The 24,243-nt window shown below is 42.8% G+C and overlaps 1 protein-coding gene across 4 annotated transcripts; it reads left to right on the top strand.

Moving 5' to 3' along the window:
- Positions 1-1,477: 1,477 nt before the first annotated feature.
- Positions 1,478-21,997, top strand: kdm4aa (lysine (K)-specific demethylase 4A-a). Of its 4 annotated transcripts, none has more exons than XM_080883728.1 (22): positions 1,478-1,607; positions 3,488-3,652; positions 4,303-4,478; positions 4,565-4,679; positions 5,313-5,506; positions 5,809-5,858; positions 6,857-6,960; positions 7,080-7,217; positions 7,327-7,562; positions 8,745-9,010; positions 9,379-9,773; positions 10,186-10,282; positions 10,464-10,648; positions 11,623-11,827; positions 12,281-12,357; positions 13,584-13,639; positions 14,287-14,395; positions 16,113-16,301; positions 16,408-16,578; positions 17,616-17,735; positions 18,120-18,212; positions 18,313-21,997. In XM_080883728.1, the coding sequence occupies exons 2-22, from the start codon at positions 3,515-3,517 to the stop codon at positions 18,451-18,453; spliced, it is 3,255 nt and encodes a 1,084-aa protein (XP_080739854.1). In that variant the 5' UTR covers positions 1,478-1,607; positions 3,488-3,514; the 3' UTR covers positions 18,454-21,997. The 4 variants fall into 4 exon arrangements, with proteins under 4 accessions (XP_080739854.1, XP_080739853.1, XP_080739852.1 ...); XM_080883727.1 differs by having other exon boundaries at positions 10,183-10,282; XM_080883726.1 differs by having other exon boundaries at positions 9,379-9,797.
- Positions 21,998-24,243: the final 2,246 nt, after the last annotated feature.

Here is a 24,243-nt window from a genome sequence, read left to right as displayed (position 1 = left end):
GCGAGAGGCGGGGTACACCCTGTACAGGTCGCCAGTCTGTCGCAGGGCCAACACACAGGGACAAACAACCATTCGCACTCACATTCACACCTAGTGGCAATTTGGATTATCCAATTAACCTATCCCCACAAGCTGCATGTCTTTGGACGGTGGGAGGAAGCCGGAGTACCCGGAGGGAACCCACGCAAACACGGGGAGAACATGCAAACTCCACACAGAAAGACCCCGGCCTGATGGTGGAATTGAACTCAGGACCTTCTTGCTGTGCGGCAACAGTGCTAACCACCGTGCCACCGTGCTGCCAACTTTATTAATACCTATGGAAATTATGTGGTTACAGTTGCTTCAAGGCAATAACAGTAAGAGACTGAACAAATTTCAAAGTTAACAAAATATAAGAAATAGCTCTAATATATACAAATAACTCAATTATAAATATACAGAATATCACAGAAGTGAAATATTTACGATTGATATTTTACATTAACCTGTAAAGCTTTGCTATTTGTTATTTTACTGTGGAGGATGTGCAAAAGGGTGCAGCTATTACACTGTGTACTGTGCATTAGATAGAGGAGTTGGAGATGGATATGGCCACAGGCAGGAATGATTTCCTATGTCGTTCAGTGGTGCATTTGTGTAATCTCAGTCTCTCACTAAACGTGTGTACTCCGAGGTATTTATAGTCCTCGACGATGTCCACATCGACCCCCTGGATTGAAACAGAGGTCACAGGTTTCCTGGTCCTGAAGTCTACAGTCAATTCTTTGATCTTTATCACATTGAGCTGTAAGTGATTCTCCTCACACCGCGTGCCAAAGGAGTCAACCACAGCCTGGTACACTGTCTCATCAAGCTCACTGATGCATCCAACCACTGAGTCTAAGGCATCATGGGTTCTTGTACTTATTTAGAATGGTCTGTAATCAATATACATCCTGATTATGCAATTTTTCCCCCTTGCTACAGCAATTGGGGATGCATATAGACTGTGCAACTCCTTGATTACTCCAGCAGCAAGTACTTTTTGTCGGTGGAACCACCTGTCGTCTATAACTGTTGGCACAAGGCACCTTGATCAGGACGATGTAAAAGCTCAAAGCTCATTTACTTACTAATGCTAGTTGTATTTCCACACAAAACACAGATTGTAACTGATCTCAGTGGAAGCCTACCCAGTGGCTTCTTGCCTCACAATCTGGTTCTCATCAGTTTACCATCAAAGGCCAAAGGTTTATCCACAATAAAAATGTGAAAAAATGAACATAAAAAAAGCTGCTGGCCTCTCACAACCGTGACATTAAAATAAAACATCAGAATCTCTTCAACTTACTTTTAATATCTCAGAATGGGAAACAGGTGTTTCATCAGCTGAGCTGTCCGTAATCAGAACAGCAGGAGGCGTGGTCTGGAAACACAGGGCGTTGTGATTAGCTGGGAGACTATGGTAGCCCCGCCTTCATATGCGCTGTGTAAACAAACACACACTGGGCATGCGTCACTGTAATAATGGAGGACTGTCTTTTCTAGCCGGACTGATGTTGTCCGTATTGCAACTCTGTTACCTGTGATCGGAGAGCAAACAACTCCCCTTCATTTCAGCGTGTGTAAGTTAAAGTTTGTCACTTGTGAAGCGGCTCACTTTGAGGGGAGCAGAAATAACTGTTAAGTTTGCGCATGAGAAACTAACGGTGAGCAACAAGCCATGTTTGCTAGTTGGTTAGCAGCTGTCAGATCTCCGAGTCCGCAGCACTTCTGCTATTAACTTCTACCAGTTTTGACGGTAGGATCTGCGCTGTCCGTAAATGTTGGCTACTTAGTGGTTACTTTTGAACATTAGGGTGTTTTTGATTTTTGTTGACTTAACTTTTAATTCTTGGGTCGCAGAACAAGCTATGCTGCAGATAGCATTTTAGCTAGCGGACTAGCTAAATATTTTTCCGAGGAGATGCGCTGTAAGTGGGCTACCACGTGTGAGTGACGTTCTGCTGAGCCAATCACATGCCGAAGATAAGACTGAGTCGGGACTGTGTCCAATCACAGAGGATCTCCGAGTCTTCCAGTAAAGTCCGTTAAGACAGAGTGCAGCGTTGCCTTTAGCTAAAAGTTGAGTATGTGTGTAATCGGAAATCGATTTTTGTGATACACATTGTTCAGTTAAACTAATTACTTCGGGAGTTTACGTTATTATTCTGTTAAAGAATAAACTAATCAAATATAGTTTATTGTGTGTTATTACTAAAGGTGGAGGCTTGGTTAAAGTTTTTTTTGAATTCACAAACCTGAAACGAGGCTGTAGATGGTGTTTGGGATCCGTGTGTTTATGTTCTGGTCCCAGTCTGGGTGGATGTTTTGCTGGGAGTGCTTTTGACTGAGGAGAGGTTTTCAGTTTTCATGAAGTTAGGAAAATGTTCACAAGCAGACAATAATGTAAAATCACAGAAGTTATTGCTGCGATGCTTGGTATAGTTCAACTTGGTGATATGTCCGAAACTGTGTTTGTTGATATAATTAATTATCACGAGAAGTCTCAAATAAGCATTTATTTCTAGTTTAAATGCTTCAAAGTGCGAATTGTTACTGGGTGTGGTTGTGGTGCCTTTGTTGAAACTGTAGTGCCCAGCACTGCTATGAGGTTGTGGTTTATTACATCCTGTGTAGAGATTTTAATTTGAATTATGATTATGGCTTTTAACAGTTATGAAAACAAGCTAATCAGGATAAGATTACTCTTTTTTTTTTTCATATTCATTTGAAGATTTTGTTTTGTCTTTGTAGTAAAATGAGACCAGATACAGCCTCAGGTCAATGCAATATTTTCAGAAGTAAAAGTTGCAGAAAGGATCTGTAGCATCATTAATGTTTGTGTGTGTTTATATAAAGCATTTTGGTTGGTTGTTAGCTTCAGCTCTACTTAGTTCTGTGTGTGGAGACCAAGCATCTCTCCTGAGGTGTGTGAGTCTGCTGCTGTCTGGGCCTTTTTTAGGCCTTGTCTGCACCCAGAGAGATCCCACTGTGGAAGCTGTGGGCCAGCAAGTTGCTCTTGCGAAACGGCCTTTGTGGTCAAAACACCCACTAGTCAGGCAACAATCAGTCCCTGTGAGCTTGACTTTTTTATGTATTTATGTAGTTTTTTTATTGACTTTTCTTTAAAGTTAAAGGGTATCATCTATAAACAAAGAAAAAATTTTAAAGGCCATAAAAACTGGATATTTGACAAATTAATGACTTATCACAGTAAATAATTGACCAGGCTGTGCAGATTTTCACTTTGTGTGTATATGAATGTAGAGCACATGATTAAAAAAAATGCATAGCAACTAACGTTAATAAAGAGCAACATCAGCTAAAGGCAAGTCACAACAAAGAAACTGAGTTACTCCCAGGATGCTCCCACAGATGCTCCATTGATGCTAAGCGTGCTGCATTGTCTGAATGTATGCTTAACTGTCAGGCAAACAGACATAATCGTGTTTATGTTTTCCAGAGTTGAGGTCACAATAACACTCCCAAGATGACCACAGACACGCCAGCCCAAAGTGTGGGCTGCAGGGTGATGACATTCACCCCCTCCAAAGAGGAGTTCAAGGACTTTGGACGTTACATTGCCTTTATGGAGTCACAAGGAGCGCACAGAGCTGGGATGGCAAAAGTAAGTTGCTTCTGTCTTTTTGTCACTTTTTGTTTAGCAGAGCAGAGAAACGCTGCGAATGTCTTTGTACCACAGCTGTTAAAGACTTTTGAACCAAAGCACAAAGTCAGAAGCCAGTCGTTTCCTGTTCATCAGTGTTTAGAGGATCACATCTGAAAGTTTGCTCTTAGTGTGAAAACATGAACCTAACAGGAAGTTAGGTTAACTGGTCGTGTTCAATGTTGACATATTCAGAGTTTTATCATCCTTTTAGTTACTTTAAATAGTTTCTTATAACATTTGTGTTGCCATATAAATGTTCTGAAGAGGCAGATGTAAGAGGAGTCTGAGACTCCTGTGCTATTGTTTAAAGCTAACATGCCTGTAAAGTCACTCATTAAAATAACATAACTTGTGCACTGATTCATAGCCGTACTTCCTGTGTCATCTTTACATACACACAATGGTATCTGTCTACACAATTTCCATCAATTGTTAAAATATGTTAAGAAAAAAAGACTTAAGACAGGAAGATAAATGTATTTTAAATAATAATAATATCAATGATAATATGTAAAAGGGGTGAGAAATTCAGTGTGATACTAATTCCAGAAATTCACTATTTTCCTTCTGCTGTTGCCCTGAGTTTCTCTCATCTGTGCTCCTTGCAGGTTATTCCTCCTAAAGGCTGGAAACCCAGAAAGACTTATGATGATATCGATGACCTGGTGATTCCCGCTCCCATCCAGCAGGTGGTTACCGGCCAGTCAGGACTATTCACACAGTACAACATCCAAAAGAAGCCCATGACTGTCCATGATTTCCGCAAGACCTCCAACATGGACAAGTCAGTTTACTCAATGAAAGTTTGCATGAATGGGTTTCAGCGACTGTGACCTCTGCTCAGTCTTCTCTGAATATCTCTCTCTGTAGATTCTGCAGCCCACGATACGTGGATTTTGACGAACTGGAGAGGAAGTTTTGGAAGAACCTGACCTTTAACCCTCCACTTTACGGTGCTGATGTCAGTGGAACGCTATACGATCCAGTGAGTGGTGATAGGCTGCATACATGGAACTTAAATATATTAAATTCTGTTTGTGGTAGACAGGTGGGGTTGTTAAAAAATGTAGTTTACACATTCCTCCTGTGCCAGTGTTATTACCTGAGTATTTGTGATAAATCGTTGAGCGATAGAATCAGCTGGCTCTCAGAGAACCTCTCTTCCGGCGCCTATCTTCAAGTTCAGTGTCTTGACTGCCGTCTCTGTTCTGCAGCCTCGGTGAGCTCAGAGCAAATGAAGCAGCTCTACCTGTTGCAGATTCGGACTAGTCTGGCACTCCAAGATCAGAAAGATTACCGTTCCCAGCTGGGGTCCAACGAATTGTAATCTCTCATGGAAAGAGAGAATCTGTGGAGGAACGTGTGGATAGAATTGAGGCAAACTGATGGGAAAATACAACCACATATTATACACTGGAGCTAGCTTGTTACTAGCTGCACTACTAAATTGATAAACTGGGATGCGGTTGTTCTCATAGATTAAAAAAAGAGACTTTTATGTTCACAAACTCACATCTTTCTTCATTCCTTAGTTTTCCTGATCAGTTAAAGGTAAATCAGTTTCACACATACGGTTAGTCGTCCTGACTTGCAGCCTGTGTGAATCCTTCCTCTGCAGGATGTGACTGAATGGAACATTGGTCGTCTCAACACTATCCTGGACATTGTGGAGAATGAGAGTGGCATCAAGATCAAGGGTGTCAACACGCCCTACCTGTACTTTGGGATGTGGAAGAGCGCCTTTGCGTGGCACACAGAAGACATGGATCTATATAGCATCAACTACCTGCACTTTGGAGAGCCAAAGTCCTGGTAGGGTCACTGACAAACCTCACCTTTGTTTGAACGAGTGAATATTAACACATATCTAGTTTTTGTATTTAGCAGAAGTCTGTTTGCCAAAGCAGCCAGTTTACAAAACAGTTTAGAAAAATCCTTTAAAAATGTCTTTGTTTGTTTATTTACTGTTGAAAACATTCAGTTATTGTTTCTGTTCATGTAGTTATTACTTAAAGTGAAGCAGGGATCTCATCCACCGATTGGAGCATTTTTGACTCTGGTGTAAACGTCACAATCACCTTTTTCAGTATTTCTGTACGTTTGTTACTTCTTAGGTACGTCGTCCCACCAGAGCAAGGGAAACGTCTGGAAAGGCTCGCCAAGGGTAGGTGACAGAACCCTTATTGTTGTCTTTAAGCTGCTTGATCACAGAGTCGATGCCTGAAGTGACTTCAGCTTATTATGTGTAGATGTATGAATCCAATCCAATTTTATTTATAAAGCACTTTAAAATACCCAGCACAGGAACAAAGCGCTGTACAGAAAATAAGTTAAAACAATAGAATAACAGAAAACAGCAAAATAAATAAATAAAACATAAAATTAAAACAAAAACAAGATAAAACGGCATCGAATCACCTAAAAACAACTGAAATAAAAATAAAAACCAACATCTCACGTGGTGTCAAAGGTCAGGGTAAAGAGGCGGGTTTTCAAGAGTGACTTAAAAACAGGTAAAGAAGTGGCCTGTCTGAGCTCTAAAGGAAGCTCGTTCCACAGTTTGGAGCTGCTACAGCAAAAGCACGATCTCCTCTAAGTTTACGCCCAGTCCTGGGTACATGCAGGAGCAGCTGATCAGCTGACCTGAGAGAGCGGGTGGGTGTATAAGGCTGTAGCAGCTCAGAGAGATAAGATGGAGCTAGGCCATGGAGAGCTTTTAAAAGTAAATAAAAGAATTTTAAAATGAATCCTAAAAGAAATGGCAGCCAGTGAAGTGAAGCTACAACAGGGGAAATGTGCTCAAACTTTCAAGTGCCAGTTAAAAGACGAGCTGCGGCATTTTGAGTAATATATGATGCGCTGACCCCAACATGAAGTGCATTACAGTAATGCAGCCGAGTGCTAACAAAGGCGTGGATCGCTGTCTCAAAGTGCTGCCGCGAAAGAATTGGCTTTATTTTTGCAGCTGCCTGAGGTGAAAGAAGCTCGATTTTACCACTGCCGTATGAAAGGGGAAGTCCAGTGTACACTCAGAAAGCACCCCAGAGACTGTAACGGCAGTGATGTTTACATATCCCACATAACTGTTTTACACTAAACCATTTAAATAAAAAGAGCCAACGAGGCCCAACTGCACCGCTGCTGATGAGATCCTGTTTCCAGGTTTCTTTCCAGGTAACGTCCAGGGCTGTGAAGCCTTCCTGCGCCACAAGATGACTTTAATTTCACCATTCATCCTGAAAAAATATGGCATACCATTTGAAAAGGTAATCTTTTATTTAATTTGCGTTGTCTTACATGCAACACTAAATGGTGATGAACAGATAAGCAGAAAAAATAAAATAAAACATTCATCTTATACTGATCTGTGTTGTTCTCGACTCAGGTCACTCAGGAGGCCGGGCAGTTCATCGTGACGTTCCCGTTTGGTTATCACGCTGGTTTCAACCACGGCTTCAACTGCGCCGAGTCAACTAATTTTGCCACTCAACGATGGATCGATTACGGCAAACAAGCAACGCTGGTACATAACGACGTTTGAACGGCACTGAGTATAACTCCACAGCTGGTTTATTTATAGTGAAGTGAATTCTTATCAACTTCGTAGTGTGTTAAGAGTGTTTTCCTCTCAGTGTTCATGCCGGCAGGACATGGTGAAGATCTCCATGGACGTATTTGTACGCAAGTTTCAACCTGAACGTTACAAGCTGTGGAAGGCAGGGAAAGACAACGCTCCCATCGACCACTCCAAGCCCACGCCGGAGGCCGCCGAGTTTCTGAAAGAAGACAAAAAGATCGGACCTTCAAAGGAGAGTCCTGCTGAGGTGCCATCCGAGGAGCCCAACACTGCTGTCCAGGAGGACAAAAGGTCTGATTTATAGTCACTACTAACCCACTGCTCCTATATTCACGGAGTTTTCTGATACGGATGTGAACCGGTCGTAATAAATCATTGTTAAATGCTCAAAATCTTTACCCAAACTATTTATATGGCATATAAACCAATTTTAAGTACAATAACAATAATCAGCTAAAGCTAATTAGTTGAATTAAAACATGCATCCACCATAAAGATGAAAATTTGAGTCACTGCAGATTTGCAGATGTTCTCAGCTTAAAGATTGCAGTGATTCAGACTGTTTCCAGTACAGAGGTGGTTCTGTCTCCACTCAGAGGAGCAGCACTGACACAAATCTCTTTAGGCTCTGCCAGAAGTGATTGAGCATAGGCTGTGACAGATTATGTGATTTGCTCTCACATGTCAGCCTCACTCGGAGTCAGCTAGGGGTGGGGAAAAATCGATACTGTGTAGTATCGTGATATTTTGTTTGCTAATAATGTATCGATACAGGGACAGCAGAAATCGATATTTTGTTACAAACAACTTTTTTCTCTGAAGTCAACATGCTCTGCAGTCAGAGCACGTTGACTTCAGAGCACGTTGATCCTTTTTCTGAGCAAGAATCCTGACATTCCTTCACTGTCCAAATGTGTTTAACTTTTTTTTTGGCAGCAATAAACATGACAGTTTACTTATTTTAATTTAAGACATGTTTTATTTTAATTAAGTTTAAAACTTTTTTATTTAATGTAAAGTTATATTTTTTTAAATTTACTTTCAAATTCTTCAGTTGCTGAAGGGGCTGCATAGTTTTCATATTGCATAGTTCAGAATAGCTGTAATTGTACCAGATGGTTGCATTCAGTTAAGTTGGACTAGACTGTAATACAAACCGTTCAGTTTGTCAACAATAAAACTGACTGAAATGAGAGAAAGACTGAGTGTGAGACTTTGATATTAGATAAAATGAATATTGATAAAGTTTACCTTTATGTGCAGAATTTAAATATCGCAAAATATTTTTAAAAAATCGCAATAATATCGTATCGTGCGTTAAGTATTGTGATAATATCGTTTCGCGAGTTGTATGGTGATTCCCACCTCTAATGTCAGCCTCACTCGGAGTTGTTAGTTTGTTCGCGGCAGTCTTTGAGAAACACGGTTTAGTTTTGAGTCCTGTCCAACATGTCTTCGATTTGCTCTCCCAAGTATCAGTCCAGAGCCTCACACTGGGACTAAACATCAGCTTGAAGCTGTCAAAGCCTCTGAAGATGTCAAACCTGAGCTGCCAGTGGCGGGGGTGGAGCCAAAGGAGGCGGAGGTGGAGCCAAAGGAGGCGGAGGTGGGGCCAAAGGAGGCGGAGGTGGGGCCAAAGGAGGCGGGGGTGGAGCCAAAGGAGGTGGAGGTGGAGCCAAAGAAGGCCAAGCTGTCACGTAAGGAGTCTCCAACTAAAGTGACCAGCAAGGCAGAAAAAGGTACCTCAGACTTCACACCAATGTTCCCTCACACAAACTCCCTGAGCCGACACTTGGACCACTGTGAGCAACAGCAGACGTGTGCACTGTGGTCATGCCAGCATCCAAGTTACATGTTTATTAAAATAATCAAATTACAGCGTTTATGTTAGACTACTTTTAACTGCTTCAGCCCACTTACAATTAAAATTTTAAAGACCTCTTGTTTATGACCTGTGCAGCATGTTAACACTATTGGAAGTAAAAATAACTTGAATATGTGAAATAAAGTGAAGATTATAAAAAGACTCTGTGGCACACTGAACCCATGTCCTGTAAAAGTTTGGGGGCAAAGTGCTAGTCTGTGTATCTCAATGAATCTCTTTAAGACACAGTGAAAGTCAAGGAGGTGAAGAAGGAGAAAGGGACCAAACCCCAGCCTAAAGCTCAGTCCAAAGCCAATGCCAAGAAAACTTCAAACAGACGAAGTCCGCTGAAAAAAGAGAAGAACTGCGTGGTGGCTATGGAGGTCTTTCCTCCCGAGTCCACTGAGAACCAGGTGGTTTCTCTGGGCGCTGAGGAGACCGCTGGAAGCGAGGAGCCTCCACTGGACAACAGCTGCAGCAAAGTGTTTCAGAGGACGCTGAGTCCCGCAGACGTCCTGCACGTCCACAGCTATGCCAAAGGTGACTACGGCGACGGAGAAGTGCTGTACAGAGAGGAGAAGACGAGTGAGGATAGCGACCATGAAACCGAGGAGGACAACTGTCATGTTGGCAAAGCAGTGAGTGGACATGTATTTAACATTGTAAGTTACCCACTGCTGTAGTTTTTGCACTTTTCTGGCCTTGTCATTCCAAGATGTGTGATCTTTGTACTGTTCTAAACATTTTCTCCAGTCTTTGGTTCGTGTGTTTGTCCAAATGCATACATGCAGCCATCAACACTCTTTGCTACTTTCCACGACTGCATTACTTTAACTATACCATCGCTAACTAAGAATTCTGGTGCAGCCCAGTCTCGTCATCTAGTGGTGTGTAAGCCTTTTTTACTTTCATGCTCAGATATTATTAATATAAAAACACCCTAAAATGATGAAGGCGCAGGCCTCTGGAGAATGATGCATATATGGTGCAAACATGATCAACTGCAAACTAGCTGTGTGGCCTTTTGAAAATGCTGTTTCTCTCCAGCAGGTGGCAAAAGCGATGGCAGGACTTCGAGACTTTGAGACTGACCTTGGGCAGCTTCCAGGACACCATCCACTCATAAAAGACGGCATGAGTGATGAAGGTGTGTCTGAACACTTTAAGGTCCCATTATCTGCATGTAGTTTATATTTGAGAGGTAATTAAGCCACCTTTGACTTCAAAGCCAATAACAGAATTAGATTAGTGAAACTAAACAAACCAGGCCTCTGTCATTCCTAATGCTGTTTTAGCTAAATGTGTTGTCTTTGCTTTTTGTGCCTCAGAGACTCCAGAAGAGCCGCCCCCAGTGGAGGCAGGGGGTGTGGAGGGTGAGGGCTGGGCCAAGCCTCTGGCTCACCTGTGGCAAAGCAGGCCACCCAACCTGAAGAAAGAGAGGGAGTACAACCAGCGAATAGGCTCCAAGCCTCCATACTGCTCCATCTGTTTGCTCTTCCACACGTACCACCAGGTAATTCGCAGCAGAGCAGACCTGCTCCTCACCAGTCCACCGAGACAAAACCAGATATGGTACAGGCCCCCGCAGCATCTGAACATGCAAGTAATATAGTGTTCTTTGGTGAGATGAGCCAAGCCAGGTGAGGTTTGCTAAAAGGGATTTTTATCAGAACAGTTGCATCATGGGAAGTTTACACTGTTTTAATTGGTCCAGACTGTATCTTCTGATACATCACAGTACAGAGTAAATCCAGCCTCACGGCAACTTCATTTACCAAACTGCATCTACATGAATTCAATGAATGTACTTGGTAGTGTCGGGCCATATGTAAAGATTTCCCACCGACACCTGTCAGTCCAATAATCGACGATGGGCGATACATTCGCGCACGCGCAGACTTTTTGATGGGCAATGTAATCATGCACGGACTGATTTGCCCGTTTACAACACAGAAGTTCAAACATGGACGAACTAATTTCCCCCCCAAAATTAGGGCTGTCGTTGATATGTTCGTCCAGTCCAACTCTCGTACTTGGCATTGATCCTCTTTATGGCTGTTCGTGCAAACTTGAACAGACTCCAGATTTTCCATTTTAAACAAAAGTCCGTCATCTGTGAAATCTTCAAACGTTCCATTCATAGACTGAATGTCGTGTCATATCATCTATATTTACCTTTTTCCTCAACTATTTTCCCTTCTTTCATCCTACAAACATCTCATCTTCAGTACTGGTTTCCAGTCTGCTAATATTAGCGCTGTACCTTAATGTGTGACTGTTTTGCTTCTTAGATGTTTGATTGATCATAATCAGGTTTGAATATGGAGCGACTCCAAAAATAGTATTTTTGACAGCTAATCAGGGCGCGTAAGATTACGGAGCATTTAAACCTCTGCGGCTGAAGATGAAAGCAGTAAATTGTGTGTTTCGAGAGACAAACAGCAACTCTTAACAGAGTCCACATGTGTTTGTTGTGACTGCTGTCAGACTGAGTGTGCGAACAGCATCGACACGCACGTGGTGGTGGCCGGGGAGCGGATGCGAACCAAACCTCTGATTCCTGAGATGTGTTTCACCACCACCACAGAGGACGACGCTGAGTGTGAAGAGCAACCGGTCACTCCTCGTCTGGAAGAAGATGGAACCAGTCTCCTCATCAGTTGCTCACAGTGCAGCGTGAGAGTTCATACATGTCAGTACACGCATGTGCGCCTGCACACACACGCACTCCTCAAGTAGGAGTGTTAGTTTATATCTAACCTAGCCTTGTTTGACATATGAGTGTTTTCATCAGAGGCTTTTCCTGCTTTAAAACGAGTCTTTAAGTGTGACCACTATACGCACAAATGATGTTTCAGCGAGAAGAAGAATTTTTGTTTCAAAATAGTTTATCGAAATGACCAGAGAACAACGAGGAATTAAATTCAAAGAACAAAATAGAATATGAAGTCTTTTACGCTCCTGAGTAATCATTTCATTACGAGTTTGAACCGATGCAAAGGCCAAACAAAACAGAGGACATTTCATACACAGCATTTATCATATCATCAGTTATTAATCATGTTATAAAAATGGAATCATTAAAGCTTTTCATAGTTCTTCAGTGTTTCACTGACGTCTCAAAGTTTGCATTTCTATCTTCCAGCCTGTTACGGTGTCGATCCAGCCAGTGTGAACAAGGAGTGGAAGTGTGCACGCTGCAAGGCCAACGCCATGACTGAGGTCAGCCAATAATTGTGGCTGTTTTTACTCTTTATCGAGCCGTGCAAGTTAGCATGAATCCAGTTGGTAGTCAAGGGATTTGTTTCCTAACGGCTTCTAAAAGTGGAACTGTCCATCCTGCTTCTTCACAAGTCCCACATTCCAAATCATGAAAAGATATTTTACACAATCACTATTTGCACCATTAACGTGTAACATGAATTACATTAATTAACGTGTAGTGTTTTTTTAAGGGTGTTGAATTATATTAATTTAGTAGATGTGATGGTTTTACAGTTACCTGTTTTCTACACCAGAGAGAAGAAAAGCGTCACTTTTTACAACTTGTAGGCAGATCATTTGATACCGTTGGAGTTACAAGCAAAAGATTACTTGCCTAAAACAATCAGATACATTAAATGCTACATCAGTTTATAATTAGCTTGCATCTTGATAATGTACTGATATGCACCACTGCATGAAACACATTATTATAAATAGAGACTCGAAGGAGAGACTGCTTTGAGTCCATTAGATTTATACTCTAACACTTTGGTAGTGCAGGGTTACTGAATGAAGAAAGGATTAGGCTACTAATTACTATTTATGAATACAACACACACACACACACAAATAAAGCAGTTATCTCCCCCCTGACCCGTCATCCTGGCTCCCCGTTGCCGTCCCGTCCCCAGGCAGGGACGATATATAGACAGAGGGAGATGGAGTATTTGTTATTTATTCATCAGGATTGAAATATTTCTGCCTACATGTGTGGTTGTCATGTTTGATCATGTGATTAAACACTGAATTAACTGCCTCGTTCATCACAGTTTAGAAAATAAATTCAGTGTTTCAAAAATTCATCACGGAGAGGAAGAAGTGTGTGTGTGCAGTCGTTTTCAGGTTTGCACCTTTTCTTGAGCTCTGCTGTGACAGAACCTGAAACTGCTGCAGGCTGACTTCATCACAACTGTGTGAACTTAATGTGACTTGACTGTAACAGATGTTCATTAATATGTAAAAGACGAATACTTAAGCTGTAATGTGACAGTGAGGAACTTGAACAGATCCATTGGGTCCCTAATTTTACCTCCCACGTGTTTGAATAAACTTTTAGATCAGACACATTGTGTTTGATATCTCCAACCACATCATAGACATTGATTTATTAAATCCATATTTAGATGTTAGCTACCAGATGTTCTGTATTTTCATCATTTTGATCATCTCGCTCTTTTTTGTAGAATTGCTGCCTGTGTTCATTGAGGGGCGGAGCTTTGCAGAAAGCCAACAATAACAAGTAAGTCATTTAAGATACATTAGTGAGTGAGCACATCTGATCATGTGGTGCATCTCGAGATTAAATTCTGTTCTTAGAAACAGAAATCCTCTTGTTTTATTTTCCTCTCTTTCTGTCAGAGAAAATGCAGCAGGTAGCTTTTACCAGCCACATGAGATCTCTGTCTCCGCAAGAAGTTGAATATAATTCAGGGCCTGGCCAAGAAGCCAGGTGGTAGGAAATCATGAAATTGGAAGGATAAGAGCGTGCATGTTAGCAGGAACTGAAAGATAAATTCAAGGGGATTATTCTTGAGTAAATCAGGTGGGGATTTTGTCAGTCTGTGAGACGGTTATTTTAAAAAAGAAAACATTAAAATGTTAAAATGAGTTGCTATCTTGGTGCCTGGAGGCCCTTATTACATCTAGACGGCCTGCAAGTAAAGTGTAAGTGGGGAAACGTGGGTGTGATTCAGTAATGGACTTGACTTCATTGTTTTGTGTGATGATGCGCACAAAATTGACTCCCCTGCCATCTGATTCATTTTGCTGTATCTTTGCTTGGATAATTAGAACCATAAAAACAGATGAAGAAAACAAACAACATCAAACTGATGCTGCCTGTGGTCGGGTGTGACCTCTTTGTGGGGGTGTGTTTGTGTGTTGCAGGTGGGTACACGTGCTGTGTGCGGTTGCTGTGCTGGAGGCACGCTTTGTCAACATCACAGAAAGAAGTCCTGTGGACTTGAGTGGGATCCCACTGCAGAGATTCAAACTGGTAAGTTCACATTTTTATGAAGAAGGAAATTCGAGTCTGAAAGCTGCTAATTAGAGTGAAAGTGCGGCCTCCAAACAAACAACGTGAACAAAACAAAGATACCAGCAAGTACAAATAATGTCACGAACAGAGAGAGAAGCTGAAATCTTAGGACGTTTAACACTTCCTCTACACAGATGACAGCAGTTTATCATTAGTTATATCTCTTTAGAAGAAACACTGTTGTTCTGAAGAGATGACACTAAAAAGTGTGACACGGGTTTCTTTATGTAGTCGTCTGCTACAGATTGTGATTAGAAGCATTTCAGGACCCAGTACAGACTTTAAGCTGGCGAGGTGTGATTGCGGATGACGCTCAGGTGCGTCTGGACTCTGGCCCAGCGACAGGGAGGTGTCAGTTCAGGTGGTCGCCCGCGTATCCATCGGCGCTGGTGACGAGGTGGGTCCGGAGGTGGCGGTGCGGCAGGTGTGGCCGTGAGCCGAGGCTCCCAGACGGGTTGGCGGGCGGCCGGTGGGCAGGCCTCTGGTGGAGGTGAGGCCGGTCTGGCCAGCATGCCGACTTCAGGCTTAGCAGGACCCTCGCACGCCCCGACCTCCATCTCCGGCGGGTGAGGTCCATCGTGCGCCTCGTCCTCTGGCCCCAGCTGGGTAGGTGGTGGGGGTGGAGGTTGCTCGGCTACCCTCCTTCGGGGAGAAGAAACCGGGTCGGGCCACTGCCGGGCACCAGCCGCTCCTACCCGAGGAGTGGGTACAGGTGCAAAGACAGGTTGGCTGGTCTCACTCTAGGGGCCGGCGCGGGTGCACTCCCACACAGTCGAGGGTCGCGGGTGTGGGTGGCGTCGGCCAGGACCCAGTCTAAGCTGCAGTTCTTCCCATTGTTGCCACCTGCTCCCTCCACGTGGTCCCCATTTGGGCCAGCTCCTCTCCTGGCTGGCCCAGTACTGGGTCGGGCGTGCCCCCATCCTGGGTTTTGGCACCCCTGGAAACGACCCACAGCAGACCTGCCCACACATTCATGCTTTTCAGCATTTACTTTTATTTGCACGGTTGCTGTGACACACAGATGGCTGCAGCTTTGCAGCCACACACACCAACAACATTGACAACAGACAGGACCCAGTACAGACTTTAAGCTGGCCAGGTGTGATTGCAGATGCCGCTCAGGTGCGTCCGCCTCCCCTGCAGCAGCACTGCAGACCACGCCCCTCCACAGTCATGATGCAGCTAGATACAGTACAGTTGTTCGAGATAGCAGAAAAACAGCTGTGTTACGGTTAAACTCTAAAGAGGTTAAAATATCTTAGATTTCCTGACAGTGTAGCTCCTAACATGATGGCACATAAGATGAATTCTGTATGTTGGTAGTAGTGCTTTCATGTCACCTGCTCAGCGTCACTTTGTTATCAACCAATTTACTGATTTTAGGATATTATGTGAACCAAGATACTAGGGGGGACTAATTTTATGGCGTACTTGCAGACAGTTCCTGCTGTTAAATACCAAGTACAAGGGAGCTTCTAGTGACACGACAGTGTCCCTGATGTGGCCGTAACTGTTCATATGTTTGAAATGGAAATGTGTGAAAGAAGAGGGAAGATCTTGGAGATGAGTTACCAGGTACATTTAATACTTGGTATAAGGGCAGTTTGTTCCTTGAAGTTTTGTTAATAAAAAATAATTTCATAGACTAAAACGAATTTTCTTTCACTTCAAACAGAAATGTTACTACTGTAAGAAGCGGATGAAGAAGGCGTCCGGCTGTTGCGTGCAGTGCTCTCACGGGCGCTGCCCCACCGCCTATCACCCCACCTGTGCGCAGGCCGCCGGGGTGCTGATGCAGCCAGATGAATGGCCGTTTGTGGTACACGTTACCTGCTGTCGACACAAAGGTCCCGCTCAGATTGAGGTAAAAAACAAACAAACGTTATTTTATACCCCAAACTTCCCCAAATATCAGATTTATGAAGCCGTTTGCAGTCGCACGCATAAAAATACTTTTTTCCCTTTGACAGCGCAATAAGGCAGCCATGCACGAGCTGACCGTGGGACAGAAGGTCATATGCAAGCACAAGAATGGGCGCTACTACCAGTGTGACGTGGTGCAGCTGTCCAAAGAGACGTTCTACGAGGTCAACTTTGACGATGGTTCTTTTAGCGATAACCTTTTCCCCGAGGACATCGTGGTACGTTCCACTACCTTCTACGTCTTTTCATTTTGTAAAGAACACAAAGTGGTTAAACATACTCTCAGGGAGTGGTCTCTTTAATAAAGGAGACCACACAGAATTTAAATAAACTTAATGTGAGGAAATGTCGATCAGCTGTCTCCAATAAGCTGCCTGCTGGTGTGGAGAGGCTGAACCGCCCTCTTCACAACCTGACTCGCTGCAGCGATGGCGTCCCATTACTGTACCGCGCTCAGAGCCAGTGAGCCGTTAGCTCGTTCACAGGTGTTTGCAAAGGCTGGTTTCATGTGGCAAAGGGACCCAGTGTCCATATATTGTGTATCCTTGTAAACAAGCCTAGATGTCGACTTTGTACAGCAGTTAGTTGGCAGTAACATCCCAGCGTCAAAACAGTGAGTCGCAGAGATTAGCTAACAGTTTTAGCTTAAAACCGGCAAAGCTGAAACTGTTTAAAGGAAGTTAACGTAAAAAAACCTTAAATTCAGAAATGTTGCCAGTGTAATACAGTGGTGTGGTCATGATGAAGATGATGAAGACGCTGGGCAGCCTCCTGGTTAGCCTGTGAAACAACAACCACTCGTTGTGAGACTGTGAAGCTGGTATGAGCCATGAATATGAAGCAAACTGTGCTGGATGTCAAAGGCGATGCTCGTGTGTTTGCTTTCTTTTAGCAGACATTTGTTCAGACGTGTAAATGCACGTCGACACCCTGAGTTATCCACAGCGTGTGTGTCACTGCAGTAGACGGCAGCGGTTTAACCCTGCACTATATTTGGGATATTTTCACAGCTTGTCCCTGCAGGCAGACAGTTCATCCACCTGTGCTCGCCTTAAAGCCACCACACACCTTTGACAGTCATGTTACACAGCAGTTCCTGATTATAAGCCTCTGGAGTAATCCAAACATCATCTAGTGCTTCACACTTGACCCGAGCATCAGAACAGCTGACACTGCCATATTTCATGTCAGGTTGCATCAGATATTTATCCTCCTTTCACGTTTCTTTGAACTTGGTTTGTTTTTTGCCTGTTAGAACCGAGACTGCGCTCAGCTTGGACCACCGCCGCAGGGTGAGGTGGTTCAGGTGAGATGGACGGACGGCCTGGTGTACGGGGCCAAGTTTGTGGCAGCTCACGTCATTCAAATGTACCTGGTAAGATTTTTTTTTGTCTTCTTTCTCCAGTTTTTAATCATGTAAAGAAAAAACTCTTCAGTGTGTAACAGCAGAGACGGGAACGCAGGCGGGAACCATTTCTGACTTCCAGTAAGGAAGGATGCGTTCGCTGGCGAGCACATCTCCGTCATGCCTCGTATTTCTGATTGGGGAATATTTTCAGAGTAGGTTGGACGCGTAGTAAGAAATCAAAATGCTTTACAGCTTCACATAAAACGAGTCACCTGCTCGGCTTTAAAGGCAGTCGTCTTCTGGCTGTTCCTGGAAACTTCTAGTAAATCAGCAGCAGATTGCAAAGACGTTGTTCAACAAGCTGAATGTTGTTATCTGTTTGTGTCCTGACTCAATGTTTCTGGACTGCAGGTGGAATTTGAGGACGGATCACAACTAACAGCCAAGAGAGATGATGTCTACAGTCTGGATGAAGAACTCCCCAAGAGAGTTAAAACCAGACTGGTACGTTCTCCCGTCTGTCCCATTCAGTGTTCCTTTCAGTTTACTTGGAAGTTCATCAAAATGAAGAAGCACTTTCAGTGACGGTACCATCTCTTTACAGTCGAAAGCATCGGACATGAGGTTCGACGGGATCTTCGAGGAGAAGGAAATCATTCAGGAGTCAAAGAGACAGAGAGTAATCAACTCCCGTTACAGGGGGGACTACATCGAGCCTGTGATCTACAGAGCCATCATGGAGTAACGGCCACTTCCTGTCTGCCCACCCACTCACCAGCAGCACTGACAGACTGAACTGTGCTCACTGTACCTTAACTTAGCAGCTAGCCGCAGAGAGAGTGTAGCTCCAGATGACTTCCTTCAGGACCCGCTTTGGACTGTTCTCTTTTTTCCTCTCCTGTCTGTAAGTCGAGGAAACTGCAGTATTGTTTCATTCAGTTTTTTCCACACAAGTCCACAGACGGGCTGAATCCACGCCCGGCAGCACGCATCAGAAGGAAGCAATACAACAAAAAGCATTACATCAGTCAAGTAGCATTTTGACACAAAGATGTCAATTTAAAAAAATGAGGTTTTGAATCTGCTCTAAACATTTCAGTCTCCTTAGTGTTGATCTAAGCTTAAAGCAAACTCAGCTTTATTTCATTTTGTCCTTTACCATTAGTGCCTGTGATACACTGAGCCCGGCAAGTAACAGGTCAGCAACTTTTTATACGCTCGGATTTACAGTTTCTGACTGTCTGAGTTCGTTAGAACGACCAGCATTGTCCAAAATGTTCACTCTTAAATTTCACTTGATGATTTATTACCCTACACTCGACTGTTGTAGCACAGGAACAAACACGCCTGACTGCACATCCTGTGTTTGCCACTGGTCCAGTTCTCTTCTCTACAGTAGAGAAAAACCAAAACACTCAACTGTTCCAACAGTTGGACTTACTGAAGGAAGGCGTGTGGAAGGGGCTGGTGCTATATGTGCACGCCAAGATTTCCTTCACAGAAATATTTCCCCAGTTACTGGTTCTTAAATATGTGGTAGCGTCACTGAAGCCAGGGCCACAGCAGTAAGGCAGGCAGCTTCTGAGGGGGGAGGCTGAGCACTTCCTGCTCACACTGAGAACGAGCATCACAGACATACTTCTCGTCTTAAAGGTCATTTATGGAGATGTTTAACATTAAGTGCAGAAATCTTCCATTTTTGCTGACAGCAGCAGCTTCTTTGAGGGTTTTTGTGTTTAGAGTTGAAACTATTGCAAAACGATTGTATTTTCAGAATCAGCTGACGGCTCACACCTGCTGTTAGCTGCAGCAGTGGAAACGCAGAGACATCAAACATCTTAACGTTTACAGTTAATTATTTAAGGAGTCTGATCGAAGAGCTGAATTAACTTTATTCTTCTTCTACCAGTTACTCAAAAGATCAGTTGGTTAACTGATTGAGCTTTTAAAAACTTTACCCCTGAAACTTGCCGGGTTTCAAACTTTGAGGAGGTTAGACTGAAATACTGCCATGCTAATCTAATTGAACACAACTTGCTTGCACGCAGCAGCGCCACAGTGTTACAGAATGAACGGCACCCCCTACTTCACTAAAAGTGGATCAACTTCATAAGAATGTGCAAATTTGCCACAAACCATCAGACTTCCAGCTTGTGAGGCTCATGTACTACCACAGATTGTGGTCAGAGGAAACCATTTGTTTCCTTAAATAGCGTTTCAAAGATGCAGGAGTGACGTTGAAGAGTCGGGACAGTTCCCAACCTTAGAAGGTTCTTCAAGCTGTCCTGATGGTATTTTTAAAGGTTTAGAGAAACTGTTGATCTGTGACGTCTGTGACAGAAGCCTGAACCGAGGCAAATGTTCACTTTAACAAGCAGGTGATCAGACCTCGCTGACCGCCAGATTTCTTACTCGGGGCTACATTGTTGCATAATGTAATTCATCACTCGTTAACAAGCTAAACTAGCCAATCGGTTGATCTTCTTCCATTTGGCATCCACAGATGTAAATGATTTGCAGAGTTGGAGAATTAAATTTCCCAATGATGACATTTGGAAAAATCCCCAACCCCCCCCCCCCCCCACCCCCCTTTAACCCAATAGAAACAGGAGTCTATTAAGCCACAGTGCAGGTTACACAGTTACTCTCACTGGCAAACCTTCCAGCACATCTGGACTGGTGTTCAGTCCAACGACACTCTGATCACCTCTTTGTCAGGCAATCTTGTTACAAGGAGATTATTTTAAACTGCAACCTCAGTGTTTATCTGTAGTGCAGCTGGAACGCCCGAGTTTCTGTACCGAGACTTAATCAGTACTTAAAGTACCAACAAAAACTTTGCCTTAAATCTGTCAATAACCTGTATTTCTACTCTGATCAGACGACTCCTAATCTGACGGGTTTTAGACACATAGTGAGCATTTTTATGGCGTTTCGAGTTCAGTAACAGCAGTAAACTAAATGTTTTCCACTACAAGTACTTGGGGACAAATAAACAACATATCAGTGAAGTCTGTTGATTCTCCAAAGAGCCTCTTCCTGTGGGTGGACTTTGGTTTCATTGGACTGCAGCTGGTAGTCCTCGTTCAGCTCTAACATCCTCAGTGAGCTTGATGTAGTGGCACATGAACCAGTACACCTTCTACTGGTTCTGGTGTCCCTTCAGCTTGCAGTAGGTCGTCAGCAGCTGCAGTCCAACAGCAAAGCTGGAGTCTGTCAGCAGGGTGACATCCTCTGTGGAGGAGCAGCGCACTGATATTTAGTAGAACAAGGACCCTGTGAAGGCGTCAGGAAGGGAAAACAAGATGAACCGTAGCAGCTGAACTTCTTATAAGGGCGAGAGGACTGTCCCAGTACAGGTGGCAAGAAAATAAATTCAATGCTTAAATTTGTCAATAAATATACTTGAGCAACACGACCACGTAAAGTTTGTATGTGGAAAAGACTAATAAGTGTAATATTTCAGAGTTCAGAGGATTTTACTTTGATGCTGTTTGAAAGAATCTCCCTGTAACTTTTCCCAGCATTCCCGGCTGCAGGATACAGAAACTGATGACCTATTTCTCTTTGGGAGCGGTGCCATCTAACTCACTGAAATTGCCTCCTTGTCATTAACTGCATTCCTTCACATTTAGCAGAACTGAAATTCGCTTTTTCATGTTTTTACCTGCCTATTTATTAAAGGTGCTTTGAGAAAGCAGCCTCTGCGTTAATAAGAGTCTGCAGTGACCCTGCAGCCGTCGAGGTTGCCGATGTATGTTCTATTTTTTCTACACTATAGAGATGAATTTTAAAGAGTCCATTTGGATTTTTAATGCGCTTTGTTTCCTCTCTCTCCTACTGAAAACTGTGCTTTGCACTTTTATTTAAATTTGCGAGGACATTTGAACAGCTGTGTGCTAAATTTGTTAATGTTTAAGAATGTTAATTGTACATTTATAAGATGTCTTATGGATTGTGTGCTCCCCTCCTCCTCCCGGCCGAGCCTCGGGCGTCACAGAGTTCGTCTCCATCAGGCCGGTGCAGAATGAATTTGTTTTATTCAGAAACTATCAAAAGAGTTTTACGAGAGCGAGTGGGGACGGGATTTTCTTTCAATTCTATTTTGTTGTTGTTTTGTAAAAGCTGTTCTGTGTAAATGTCATTTTAAGATGTTACCTGTCGACACAGGAGAGACCGGTCCACTCTCGTCGTCTCCTCTTGAAGGAAAATATGAAAATACTTCCAGATTATCATCGAAACATTTTGTAAAAAGTCATGTGTTCGTTTCAGTAAAGAAATCTGCTTAAGCACCAGTTGTCTGTCTTGATCTTATCCATATAATTGAGGTAAGCCGTTTCCTGTTTCATTACTAAATGACTTCCCCTTCACTCTTGCTGCTGTCCTTCTGTCACAAATCGCTTCCAATACTCGTCTCTGAGTTTGCAGATGTAACTGTCTTTGTGCTGAACGTCCAATGACCCAACAACTTTCACTTAAGTTCAGACTCAAATTTTAAAGCCTGAAGGTCCTCGGGCAGGTTCCTGTCCTGTGATGTAAGGACGTTTATGTTAATATCAGAGCCTGGTTATTATAGTTAAATAAAAACTACTATTACTACTAAAAGTAACTAAAATAAAGTATTTTGAATATTGTAGCATAGTATAATACCTGCACTGGTTTTCCTTATTTTGCCTCTGATATATGCCCTCCTTACAGTAATCATCACAGAGACTGAAACTAATAAAAACTGAAGTAAAACTAAACAGTTTCAAATAAAATCCACTCTAGAAATTAACTGAAACTAAAAAAAAGTCAAATAAAATTACTAATTAGAAAATAAATTTAACTCAGAGGTGTAAGAGTGCAAAAACATGCTGGCATGTCATATTCTACCAACATATGTTTAAAGGTGCTCAGTGTGAGTGAGATTGCAGCTCATCAGATTTGGCTTTTTGAGATTTGAAGCGAATTCATTGCGTTAGAAGGGCACTTTCATGTAATACCAACTTCAGCCACAAGAGGGTGCAACTGCTCAATGTTGCGTCCAGTCAGTCTGAGTCCATGCGCGGCTCCACCTCTGTGCAAATACCGCGCATGAGGGGAAAAATACTGTAACCGAGGACAAAGGTACCGAATAAAAGGGGCAAAGAAATAAACTGATAATTTGTTACATTAATTAAACATAGTTTTCCCAGTTATTTCCAGACGGCACTTACAACACATCCTGCTGATATCCCCGCTGCACATGAGACTGCAAACAATCCAGGTCTCAGCACAGCTGGGAATCAGCGCTATGTGTTGATGTTAAAGGAAGTGGCACAAACAAAAAGAGAGGTTAGTCCTCACACGGCTCACTCTCAAGCATTAACCGCCTTTAAGGCTGCACGGACCAAAACAAAATTACAAATCAATGAAAAGAACGACAAAAGGACAGATGAGGCAGCACAACAACAGCTGAAAAACAACATTATGGTTTAAAATGTTACCAAATAAAATATCCGTTTTATTAAACCATTCAAAAATCACAGAACTAAAACAAACAAATATACCAACGATCGGTTTCCCTGCGCGCAGTCGATCAATTCCTCCATTAAAACTCGTGGTCACACTAAAAAAGTCCAACAACACGCATTAAAAATCGGCACCTACAACAATAAGTGATCCAAACGAAATGGCAAAAGTCTCTTACCGAACAATACACCCACTCGCACCAGAGAGCGTTAATCGCCTCTGGATTTTTCCACAGAAGAGCGCCGACCTCACCCCACGCACCCACTCTGCCAATCACCAGCGAACTGCCAGGTGACACTTACAATACATACTAGTGGGTTTTGTTGTTGTTGCTGTTTTTAAATATATTATTATTTCTGATATATAATTACTCACTTACAACCTCAGACGCGCACTGCGTTCACTCAGAGAAAAGCTTCTTCGGACTCACACTGTGGTGTGTTTGGACTGTGACACATCTGTCGCCTCTGCAGAGTGAATCTGAACTCAGTTTCATAACACTTATTGGCAACCGGCCTATTTTAAGCCAACGCTTCTTTTATTTTTTAACTTTCTGGAAAAGCCTAAAAGATGTATATATTTTACAGATTTTATTTATTTACAGGTTTGTGTCAAATTTATTTTTTTGACCTTTTTATTGGTGCCGTTTTGCACAGTTGTTTAGGTTTGTTTGTGTCATTCTTACAGGTATGTGCGTTTGTGTTGTGGGCTTTGGGTTAAAACTGGCCAAATTTTATCCACCACTGCCCAGCTGATAGCTCACTCTTCTTCCCCTTTGACCATCGTGGTAATAAAACAAATGCTTAATTCATTTTTAGTGTCCATAACTACTGTCTTTAACTTCTGTTTCACCTGATCATCAATGGTAGTTCTTTTCTACTCTCTTTGGCCACAACATGGCGCTGTTACACATCAAATTTGATTCAGTCCTGATCAAACATTAAAGACCACTTGAAAAATGGCAACAAAAACATTAATAAATAGATCAGATTTTGCATGGTTGGATCTTAACAAGGTTCCAAGTAGAGCTTAAACACGCAAC

This window comes from Rhamphochromis sp. 'chilingali', assembly GCF_963969265.1.
Source record: "Rhamphochromis sp. 'chilingali' genome assembly, chromosome: 5".
Classification (NCBI taxonomy): Eukaryota; Metazoa; Chordata; class Actinopteri; order Cichliformes; family Cichlidae; genus Rhamphochromis; species Rhamphochromis sp. 'chilingali'.
Note: the sequence above shows the minus strand (reverse complement) of the source record. Positions and strands in the feature narration are given on the sequence as shown.